Genomic DNA, 12,657 nt, shown 5'->3' with positions numbered 1-12,657 from the left:
ATATTTTTTTAAGATAGTATTTTCCTGTAAGCTTTAGGACTCCTTCCCATCTATAGGAATCTTCTCCAGCCCTGTCACTTATTTCATTTTGTCACCTGCATGCCAAGTTTCTCTATTTGAAAATATGGGGAGTGATAATGCAAACATTAGGCTTCTGGAATTGCATATTATTATATTAAGGACGAACAGTGTAAAAGCAAACCAATGGTGTTATAAGTGTTATAAGCTATATAACACATAACTATACAGACTTGAATGCCAGTCATAGCTGAATATCACAACTGAGGGCTATTTTGGATGTCACAGTAGGTGGGGAGGGGAAGAGAAAGTGCAATCTGCCATGTCTGAAGTGAACTTTTGCATTGCCCCACACCCCCACATACAAGCTGTCTCCCCATTTGAAACTTGCACATCACCCCAAAGTTCATGTCTCTTAGCAATGCATTTTGATAGACGCCAGTGCCTATCATATAGGCACAAACAATTAAACAAGATAGAGTAATTACAATATTGTGAACTGCCATAAAGATGAAAAATGTATTTGGGTGTGTTCAGACTGCGTGGTTTGAGATAACTGCATGGAGCATGTATGGTATATAGAATTTACAATGATCAATTGCCACATCTTCGTAGCATAGGGGATAGGAGGTAGGTTATACAAAAACATCTACCTCTCTCTTTAAAAAAGAAAAAAGAAAATCATGTATTTAGTATTAATAAGAATAGTATTAGTTAAGTGGGAGTCATGTTAACAATATACCAATTTAATAATCAGGTCCAGAATGAGTCCATGTTTGATATTATATTTATGGATTCACAGGTCTTAAGACTGCTTATCCAAAGTTGTCCAGGCATGATTGGTGGTATGAATCCATGCTCTGGTAGATTTGCATGAGGAATAAAGCAATACTAAACAGCTTGAAAGTTGTCTGATGCACAAGTTTTTCCATCAATGCCATTTTCCATACTTCCTGGTACCAATTATCCAGCAAGTAATTATTGCAAGACCTTCAATTTTTTAGCAATTACAAGTCTAGCTGCTATCAGTAAGAATGTTACTAGTTTCTTGTGCACAGCCCCTCAAAAATATGTAATAATGCCAAGTGTGGGTCTGGAAGCAATGACTGATTACCAATTGTACTAATTTCATGGAAAACTCCTCCTCATGATGTTGCAATTCTCTCACATTATCACCACATAAGGAAAAATGTTCCTCAGTTCCCACTTTGCCTCCAACATGATGGAGAAACTATGTTAGTCATTCTATTTTGAATGTGAGGAATAAGGTACCAGTGAAATGCAATCTTTAAAGAGTTCTCTCTGACTCTAGCAGAAATTGTTTCAACAGTGCTTTGCTTAAAATCCTTTTCCACTTAACCTTGCCAATTTCCAGAGTTAATGTTCCCCAATTCTTTTAAGTCTGTCATGCGCTCCCAATGTTTGAGCTAATAAATTTCTATAGATATCTGACGGTATGCCTTTTCTCCAATTTGTGGTTTGGTTTATTAAATTCTAAAAAATCATGAGAGGTGTAGTGACTTGACTCACAATTATGAACATTGTTACAAAACGTTCATCCTGGTGGAGTTGCTTTCTAATTGATTTTGTAATTTTTGTCCTGATTTGGGTCTGATTCCCTGACTCCTGCAGATCAAAATAAGATCCAATTCCTGCGCAACTTGGCACCCAGAATCTCAAATTGGGAGATTGAGGTGTAGCTAACTTAAATCATTTGTCTTTAGGGGAAGAGGAGAGCTGGTGGGATGATGTCATCACCTCCTCAACAACTTCAACCTTATTAAAAAGATAAAAAATCTTCCAATGACTGGTGTGAACAGAGCTCTCCTTTCCTAGCATAGTACAAAGGTGGATGTGTACATTCAAGGTATGTAGGTATCTTTAGCAAATGTACAGTATAACACTAAGCATGTTTACTTGAAAGTAAAAGCCAGTGAGTTCAGCGTGGTTTACTCTCAGTAAGTGTCTTTGGGATTGCAATCTTACATCTACTAATTTGTTCCTATTATTTTTCAACAGAAGATAAATTCAATTTCCCTCCAAGTCTGGAACCAGGTCACTTCACATGTCCATATAAAAATCCCCACCCCACCCCCACCCCAGTTCTGGCAAAGCACATCAAACTGGTTTGCATTTATAGCAATAAATAAATGCTACTGCACAATTTCAGTGTGTTATTTTAGAGAAATAAATTAAAATAAATAAATCTCAATCCTGCAATTCCAAGAGGATTCAATCCATGTGCACATACAATATGTAGAGATGCGTTTAGCAATGATAAATCACTGAAACAACAGTGCTGAACACACTAGTAGTGTGGGGTGCCCCTTGTCTTTCAAACTCTCTTTACTATTTCAGATTCAGATTCTGTTATATTCTCTGCTAGAAACTTGACACAAATCATATGTCACTTTATCTTATTAGCTGAAGGGCTGTACTGCCACAGATTATTTTTGCATGTTCTTTCATTTACTCTTTAAAACCAAAAGGGAGTTGTCTAAGACTTTAGGCAATGCAGAAGGCAGTGCCAGGCAGTCATCATCCCTAAAACCTCTTCTAAGCACATGTTTATTCTATTGATTTTATTTATCTCTTTGTAGATATCTACAAAGATATGATTTGTTCAGAAAGCTGCTATTCTGGATGATATCTATGTATGGGAATTCAGTCACTCCATTTGCCATAGAAGCCTCCTATTTGTTCAGATTTCCAACAGACTGAACTATGCAGACTACAGTGTGCATTGCAAATGTTGGCTTGAATTGTTCTGTCAACCAAAAGAGAACACCCAATCCATAGTATTCTTCTAGAAACATTAGGTGCATGGTTGCCTACCTTAAATAAAGATATTTTCCTGGTAAATGGTTTCTGCCGCTCTCCCCACAAAAATGAATATGGCTTTGCCTACTGATATAATAATAATAATTTACTATTTATACCCCGCCCAAGCCAGAATACCTATGACATGTATTACCCACTCATTTGTTCCCATTCTGCTATTTGAATATCCAACAAAGACAAAGCAATGGTCTATCTCATCAATGGCCCTACATATGTACTCACCACGTGCAACATCCAGGGCCGGCTCTAGGTAGAGTCCTGGTGGCGCGGGGCGCCAGGGTGCCGGGCTGGTAGGCAGGGCGCTGTGTGGCAAAGCCGCGCAGAAGCCATGCTGCACCCTGCAAGGGCGGGGGCGCCGGAGCGATCTCCGCCCCTCAGCGCCAGGGCGCGCGACCTGCTCGAGACTGCCCTGGCAACAACATCTTTCTCTTAATGCTCCAATATTTTTGTTTAGATGACATGATATTAAATTCCCTTTTAAGAACCATAATTCTTCTATTTTTGAATAACTTGGACAGCATGTCCATGCTGTGGTCAGCTCTTATCTAAATTGTTGTAATCTCCACATTTCTGTCTTTCGCTCCTGCACGTCTTCCCTCTTAAATACTATTATTATTATTATTATTATTATTATTATTATTATTTTGTTTCAGGTTGTCATCCCATTGCTATGATCACATTCCTCTCTCTTTACACTTCCACATATCCCCTTCAACAATCCTCCAGCCCCTATTTCCAAAGCTGCTCCACATCTCTGTCCGCATACCATGCCTCACATCTCTCCTTATTTCCCCTGCACTATTTCAACATCCCAACAAGTTTAGCTGCTATTGGTGTGCTTTTTATTCCACTGTGAATCTTGCCATGCTCAGCAACTGTATCATACTTCCTCTCCTTTTCATCAAGTCACTTCCTTCCCTCCTCAAGACTAGCTTCATCACTACGTGTTTCTAGAAACAGCTTAACCTTACCTTGTACTCCAAATTCTTCCTTACCCCCTTTCTAGTTCTCTGTCAAACCACGACCTTTCCGTGTATCCCTGTCAGCCAGTTTAATATAGACTATAAGCGCTCTGGGAAGGGACTGCATCAGCACTGCTAACTAAATATTAAATCAATCAGAGCTGGGACAAGTCTATTTTTTCTTTGATTAATTTTCTATAATAGTTAGCTATGCAAAATTAATAAACAACAATAATGGCAGACCCTTTGCTATATATATTAAGAGAGGCATTGCCTCCCATTGGCTGAATAGTGATACACCATGGAGAGAGCTGTGGAGCTATCATGGACTCTCTCTCCAGGCGAAATGGGTTAGGAAAGCAACCCTGAAATAGGTCTGCTTCTACTGCTTGAAATGGTCTCCCCAGAGATCTGAATAACAGCCAACTTTCTAGCTGTACACAAGAAGCTGTCTAGGGAGGGAGGTTGTGAAATCCCCTTTGGGGCTTGAATATGTATCTGCTGGGGATTTTTCTGCTGTACAGAATATTAGGGCAGGGAGACTTAGATGGCACAATTTCTTTCACACACACACACACACACACACACAGCAACATATGTAACACTGTATATATCTCCACATACCTAATTTGCACAACTGTTCCTCCTTCCCCAGGAAAAGACTGCAACCTTGGCGTATAAGCACGTGTACAGTAGGATCACAACTTGTGCTGATTTAACTTGTACAATCGCAACCTGACACGCCTGGTGGCTGGCCAGCTGATATCACACTAATTAAATGTATGCAAGTCAGAGAGTTCCTCGCCTTGCTTACCAGGCTCTGGGAAGGTCTCCTGTGGGTTCTGGAGGCCTTCACGAAATCTCGGAAGCCCCTGCAAGATCTTGTGCAGGCTTTGGAAGGTAAGGTTGCTTGTGCTGGGGCAGTTCCAGTGGATTATTTTGAATATACACAATTTGGGCTTTATCTACTACACCTCAGAAAGTAAACCCTGAGCAAGACATGATCCTACTATATGAGTATACCACCACTTTACACACGAAGTCAGAAATTGGGGCTGCTCCTCTATGACAGTGCTTTTCAACAGTGACAGTGGCAGATACATTATAGACAGGGGTTCATCATCCCTCTGAAACAGGGCTCCATCCTCCATTGCAAAGCAAATTGGGCTCATCTTCCTCAGTAGTTCAGTCCTCTGGAGTGTTTGAAGTTGTATCTGCTGACCTTGGTGACTGCAGAGCTAGAACAGCTAAAGGGTGGAAAAAGAGCTGCACTGTAGCACTCCTGCAGAAAAAGTGAGAGCTGCAATCCATGCCTCCACTTCTTGCAAAGCAAGTAAAGGCCTTAGAGGATCTCCTGCAGATCCAATTCAGCTCAGGGAGGCAAAACGTGCTTAAAATCTGTAAAAATGTTTCCCACAGTATAAGAGTCAAGATAAATGGACAACTGAAGTCCTTTGAATAAGGAGATGGCTTCCTCCAAAGAGATTTTAAAAATCAATATTATAAAAAAATATACGGTAATGGAAGTGGACTTGGAGGGGATGAAAAGCATTATTCAGTCCAATTCAGATGTAACAGATGAACTCCTTATACCAAACACATCCCTGAACCATCCGTTTAAACAGTGTTTCATAGACGTGTTGCATTTTCATGTTTTCACTCTTTTTCAAATTAACACTGGGGTCACATATCAGTCTTACCTAAAGGGGATTATTTCTAGTCATGGGAGTCTCATTGGGTCTCTGAGTCTCACACAGCTGGGGAGAAGCATTTTCAGTGGAAGCATTCAGCAACTCCTTCCATCTCCCCATGTTGCCCTTTAAATTGTCCTCCCGCTCTCTGACTTCATAGGATGCCAACGGACATCCGGATTTAATATACAGGGCTCCCACTGCCACCATCAGATTTTTCCTCTTCTTTAAAACATTCAGCATGTAATCCTATATACACTGAGTTCAATGAATCTTCCTTCCTTCCGAGCTGAAAGGAGTTACAAGGGCAGCCAGAAAAGAAATGAAAACATTGAGGAAGCAGTGTGTATGTAATGGGGCATAGCACAAGTCCGCTCACCTTCTCTGGTGGGCGGCGTTGTGGCTGGGCCTCAGCCCCTGCAGTGATCCAGCTGGGGGTGGAGACTGATGCTCTCCTTGATGCTGTCTGGCCATGTTGCCAGCGCTAGGGCAGGGCCCTGCCCAGAGGTGGCCCCACTGTCCAATCAGTGCCGGAAGGAGGCATGGCCGCAAGTCATTTAAACTGTGGTGTGGCCAGAGACCATCCTCTCACACCCTTTGCCATGTAATGGGGCATAGCACAAAGTAACAACAGATCTATTCACCCCAAAACACACAAATTGTATGCAACCCCAAGTGGAACAGCTTGGAGCCCAGTTCCCCCCAAGTTACCTGATTGTCCATTGTTGGGTAAACCCAAATTTACTCAACATCGAGATTGTTGTTGTTTGAGGGTAACATCATGCGGACTACACAAATTAAATGTGAAAGCAAACAGCTGCAAACACACAATAAACCTCAGTGTGGAAAAGCCCCATGTATCTGATTAGAGTAGGTGTAGCTCAAAAAATGGGACCCAGGTGGCGCTGTGGGTTAAACCACAGAGTCTAGGGCTTGCTGATCAGAAGGTCGGCGGTTCGAATCCCTGCAATGGTCCCAGCTCCTGCCCACCTAGCAGTTCGAAAGCACATCAAAGTGCAAGTAGATAAATAGGGACCGCTCCGGCGGGAAGGTAAATGGTGTTTCCGTGCGCTGCTCTGGTTTGCCAGAAGCAGCTTTGTCATGCTGGCCACATGACCCGGAAGCTGTCTGCGGACAACGCCGGCTCCCTCGGCCTATAGAGCGAGATGAGCGCCGCAACCCCAGAGTCGGACACGACTGGACCTGATGGTCAGGGGCCCCTTTACCTTTTTACCTAGCTCAAAAAAGCTTGTCCCAAAATAAATGAATTGGCCTTGAAGGAGCCATAGGACTCTTTCATGTTTCTCCTGCAACTAACATGACTACCTCTCTTGCAATTACTTCAAAGTTTTCTAAGTATAGTTAGGACTGAGCCAGGGGGGTTGACTTGCCCCCCACATTGAGGGGGCACAGTCATGTGACGCGTCATGTGATGCTGCCCACAAGACCTGTGGAGGGTGATCTCTGCGCTTGCTCGTCCCAGTCACAGCCCAGGAGCCGGGGTGCGGTTGGGATGAGTGATGCAAAGATTGCCCATGCTTGTCCCAGTCATGTGGAATCTGGGTTGCTGGGCAGAGACTGGGGCAGGGGCGTGTGTGCAGCCGCGCAGTGTGGTGGTGGCAGCCCCCTCAATATGGGGGGGGGGGCGCTGCCCCCTGCCAAAAAATATTGGGAGCACTGAAGCCCCCTCCACCCCCTATACCCAGCACTGCTGGACTGAGCTGTTAAAATCATATTGACATGACAGGCAAAATCTAACAAGCAAGCTTTATTATGTCGCAACAACAAACATTGCAACAACGAACATTGTTATAGCTATAGACAACGGAATTAAATAAAAGGTCTCCAGGAGTACAGTACTGCCTTCATTTCTTTCCTTCTTTTTGGTGCAGAAAAATTATATTGCCTGTAGTCTTTGGTTTATTATTTATTAATCTTTAATTAGCATATTCTTGCAGATATTGAAATAAAAGAAAAATACACAGTGGTATACCTAACATTCTCTGTTTCTCTTTGTATATCAAGCAGCTACACAAGCAGACAGAACTGTTTGCTGAACATTAATTTTTGATTTTAGCAAAGGGGCAAGTTCACATGCCTACAAGTGAGCTTGCTTCTGAGCACAATTAATTATATAGTGGAAGAGCTCACCACAAGCACAAATCATAGAGTCAGCTGTGTAGATTCTTCCAATCTTCTTCACAGGACAAACAAATGATTTGCACTGATGCCATAAAGATGCCATCCTACACCTGGCAAGAAGGGCAGAGTCACCCAGAATTAGGGTGGTATAGTGCGGTTAAGAAGATTGCAGTTGGACTCCTATGCTGCTCTGAAAATCACTGGGTGACTCTGGGCCAGCTTTTCTCACCGGATTCTTGTGAGGACAGAATGGGGGCAAACCCTTATTTATGTTTTCTCAAGCTCCTTGGGGAGAAGGTGGGGCATAAATGCAAAGAATAACATAAGTAAAAGGCAAGTTTAGTGTTGATGACTGTGCTCCAGGTCCACTCAATTGGTCCTTGGGGTGCTGCATAGAAAGGCCGACATCTTCCTTGCTCCCTAACAATTCTAAGTTTGGGCAGCAGCAGGGAACAATGGTCTTCTGTCCCAAGGGAATCAAACATGCTCCTACTCTGCAATTGCCATCCTAAGATCTGAGTCTATACATTCTGGCACTACAACACCATTGTTTCTGCAGGCCAATTGCTACCTTTCTATTAAAGAAGGAAAACAATATACAAATGTAAATTTTAATCAATATATGACTAAATAGTTTTTATTCTGCCAACTTATTCATTGGGAGTTGACAAAGAGAAAGGTGAAATGAACAATTCAACGAGCAAGCAGTTTTAATGCTTCCTTACTTTCCCAGCCTTGCTAGGTTTAGGGTTGCCAGACTCAATAGAGGACAGGACTTCTGTGCCTTTAATTGCCCTGCTCTCTCTTGAGTCTGGAAACCTTAAAGAGAAACCAGCAGACCCTTTGCTTGGAAATTAAACAAAGGGTCTGCTGGTTTCTCTTTAAGGTTTCCAGACTCAAAAGAGAGCAGGGCAATTAAAGGCAAAGAAGTCCTGTCCTCTATTGAGTCTGGCAACCCTAGCTAGGTTAGCAAGAGTGATATACAGTTTAACTCCCCCCACCCTTTTCTTCAGTGAACCATGCTTACACATGGCTACAAACTGGGCAGACTCCTGCATATCTTTTCATAGAGCACAGTACTCATCCCTGTATTCTCTTGGTGCCAATGGGGAATTTCTTCCCCAAAGCAAATACTAGCTTTAGTAAAAGGATTGTCCTCAGGACTGAAGCAGGGGAGGAAAGCCTTAAATTCTCCCCTCTGCACCTGCTGGTGGAATTTGCATCTTTAAAAAAAACCTGCATTTTTGTTCAGCATTCATAAATAGCTCAGAATTTGGCAGCAGCAGCCTATTTCAAACATTAGGCATGCAGTTCCAGAGTCCTATGGAGTTGTTTTGTTTACACAAAACACTGCAGAAGTGGGAATACCCCATACTTTATACTGTCAGAGATTTGCTGATTTATTGGCTGTTAGGAGAGCTGGACCGCCCATGAGGCAAGATGAGGCAGCTGCCTGAAGCAGCACCCCCTAAGGGGTGGCACACCCGTTCCACCGCCAAGGTGGAGCCATCTTCTACTGTAAGGACCTAACCATATACATTTGAAACCCTTCCTACTTCCCCTTGCTATTTGTTGCCCCATTTTTAACCAATGGCTCATCCCTCCATCAGAACTTGGTTGTATCTTGCTCCTATGGAATGTTCCAATCTGCACTGTGCTGCTTCAGTCAAGGTTTTATCTAAGGGTTATTGATGGCGTTATTCTGGAAAGTGTAATATGGCATCCTCTCTTGCTCCTCCTTCTTTTGCTCTTACATGCAACATCGAGCTTTAAAAGGGTCCCCTATCCCTGACATTACTACAGTATTCAAATGTTATGAAGCTGTTGCTGACTCCATTGCACCAATGTTACAAAGTCACTGTTCCGTGCAAAGAAATGTCACTACCCAATTCACATAATTACATCATTTAAGCCATTTTTTTTATCAGACAAGGAAAACAAGGTGAGAGTTCCCAGAGAAAGCTAGTGTAATGCTTAAAAATAAAAATAAAAACACTCGCTTGCATTTTCATACTTGTAGATTGTTTGAACTTCCTACTTAGGATTAGTGTACTCTTTGGGGTCGTCTAAGGGTGCAGCTTGGCTTGTTAAAATAAGGGGCCTTTGGGCTTCCCGTGGATAGAGCTATATAATAATGCAGTACACTACTAGTCTTGCAACTTCCGTGGTTTGCATCACACCCACGCAGGCATTTCAACGCCACCACTAAAGTGCAGCACTCTTTTGCTGTGTGGGAGGTGAGACAGCTGTTTGACAGTAGTAGTTAAAGTAAGCCAGAAGCCACTTAAAGTTGTTGTGCGAAACATCTATATACACTTGAGATTTCAAGATAGCTCTTTTCCCCCTTTGGGGAAATGAAGGGTGCAGGGAGGGCTAAATGGAACTTGGATTCGAGCCAGGTAATCACGGACTGGATTTTATGTCCCATCCAAGTAGCATATGTACCCACAGTGGTGCAGAACCCCACAACACGGTCACAGTGTTGCTTCTGTGCTAATTGAGATGCCATCTGCTGCCCAGGTATCAGCTCCAGTTCCCAGAGCACTGCACAGATCCCTGACTTTACATTGCTGAAGAAGAATTTTTTTAAAAGAGTAAGACTTTTAGGAGCAGCCCCCAAACCCATCTCCTGAAATAATGCCTTGAAAATCAAAAGGCGCTGCTGTGCCATAAACGCTGATCTGATTTTTTTATGCGTATGTCACATACACATTTTAATCTGATTTAAATAACACCAACTTTAACCCAAATTTATGATTTAGAATGGAATTTTTTTGATATCTCCAATAAGATGTAAAAGTGGTTTAGAATAAACAAAATTGCTTCCAAATAAATTACTTTTGTAAAATCCTATAAATCAATCCTCTTAATATTGTGCACTAAGAGGCAGGCTTGTGCTTACTGTGCATTTTCCAACCTCCATTTCCACCAACAAAAAATATACAATCCATACTAGAGATTGGGTGGATAATAGATCCAAGCCATGTGACTCAGTTCTCTGTAGTTATAACCTCTAGCTATAAGCTCCCTACTATGCTCAGAATGATCAGATAAAGACGGTAAATCAATTGAGTATTCTCAGGTTCTGTGCCTCTGGTCTGGACTCATGAAAGGGCCAACATTGCTCCATGGTGATTTTTGCAATGATCCATTAGATTGTAGCAGAACTGGAGGACTTCACATACATTTCCAATTAGATGTAAAGGGTATGACTACACTACCTTCCTAGGAAATTCAGCATTTACAGTTCATGCTGAAACGGATTACCTATGAAAGCAGCATGACATCTTCCAGGTGCAAATCAAAGACTTTTTTAAAAAATAAAATGATGGATGACTCATCTACTATCATATTTCCTTTAAACTTCAGAAACCCAAGACGAGAATATGCATTCATAACTATTTCCATATTGCAGAACAGGAAAGAGATATATGTGTGGTGATACAAGGCTTGGGTACCTTAAGACCTTTCCCTACCTACATTCTCTTGCCCTTACCCACAAGGAGAAGGTCCATCAAGTCAACTCCAGACTTCATGTATTCACTAGGCAAGGCCATTACTCCATCAACTCTTTGGCAATCAAATAATTATCATCAGGATCTATCCCAGCAAGTTGCAAAGCATTCTGTCATTTCAGCTTGGTATCCAAACCAAATGCAACCAAATACAGAGCAGCTCCTTCTTACCCAGGCTTCATGCTTTTGTGTTCAGAAAATAGAAAATTAGTTGCCCGTTGCTGTCACAGTGCTACTTTCCCAGGGACCCTCAACCTCTCACAGGCCAAGGAAACATTATCACTTTGTTCCCTACAGTCTCTTCCAAAACCAAATTTTGGAGGCGCAAGAGGGAAACTACATAAGATTCCTTTATGCATTTGTTTTCCTATGAGAATAGTTGCTAACTTCCCCCATCAAACCAATCAAAACATGCACTGCCATCCATATCCTTATCAACCTATCCTTATCTATATTGAAACCAGCCACAGGAAATGTGCTGCTTTTCAACACTGTGTTAAAAATTAAATTAGGAGCCTTACCTCCACCAAATGAGGTGTTGGGTTGAATCCACACATGTTGCAGACCTGCTGCTTACAGGATGTACAGGTATTATAGTTGGAGGGTTCACCGGAGCCCACGTTGATCTCTGCTTTACAGAGGGGGCACAAGACCCTTGCTTTCGGCACTTCCTTTGGCTTAATTACTTGTTCTGCTTTTGCTTGCTTTGCAGCCGGGACAGTTCCAGCCTTACCCTGCATTCCAGGTGTGGTGCCTGGGGCTTTAGGACCAGCTTCTTTGCTGGCATCGCTGAAGACAATTTTCGGAGGCACTTTGCCAGGGGACTGCTGACTTGGTAGGGTGGCCTCTGGCTGGACAGACATGAGTGTGCTTGCCTGGGTCAAGAGGGAAGCCCCAAATCCAAAGAGTTTACCAGTGAGGCCCTCTTGGGGCTGCTCTTGCGCCCCAGCACTGGGGGCAGGGGCCGGAGTCTTAGCTGGAGAGTCTCCCACAGTCTTTCTCTGATCAGTGGACGAAGGCTTTGCTTGCTGATGCTGAGGGGAAGACCTCACCACTTCCTGAGGAGCAGCAGGTTTTGGCTGGGCTTGGCTGGGTGGTTCCCTCTGGGCTGAAGCTGGGGGTGGTTTGGGGGTCTCAGGCTGCATGACACCAGCACTTGGCCTGGGGCCTGGCTGCATAGTTCCTGGTTGTTTCTCTGGTCCTGGTGCCACATGGGGCAGTGGCTGTTTGGCTGGGGAATGGGAAGGTGAAAGTGCCGGGGAATGTAGCTGCTGCTGGCTTTTGGAACGGGGCGCAGTGGTCATGTCCATCCCCAAAGCTCTCTGCATCTGGCAATTTAAACATAACCATTCTTGCACCTAGAAGACAAAAACAAAGAAAAGCCCATAAGGATACATGCACAACTCGGCCATCAGACAGCTAGACTGGCAACATGAGAACACAGAACCTTTGTCCCTTGTTGAATGTTGCTTTTCTACCCAATGAACA

General features: G+C 43.0%; 1 protein-coding gene across 2 annotated transcripts in view; it reads right to left on the bottom strand.

The window, feature by feature from the left end:
- BSN (bassoon presynaptic cytomatrix protein) overlaps window positions 1–12,657 on the bottom strand; it is a 208,737-nt gene that overhangs the window by 146,277 nt on the left and 49,803 nt on the right. For both annotated transcript variants that reach the window (XM_088662153.1, XM_088662152.1), the window contains one exon: window positions 11,691–12,527. In XM_088662153.1, the coding sequence (XP_088518279.1) occupies window positions 11,691–12,527 (837 nt within the window). The remainder of the gene's footprint in view (window positions 1–11,690; window positions 12,528–12,657) is intronic.

This window comes from Zootoca vivipara, chromosome 2, assembly GCF_965207765.1.
Source record: "Zootoca vivipara chromosome 2, rZooViv2.hap1.1, whole genome shotgun sequence".
NCBI classification, from domain to species: Eukaryota; Metazoa; Chordata; class Lepidosauria; order Squamata; family Lacertidae; genus Zootoca; species Zootoca vivipara.
This window is presented reverse-complemented; position numbering and strand designations above follow the sequence as displayed.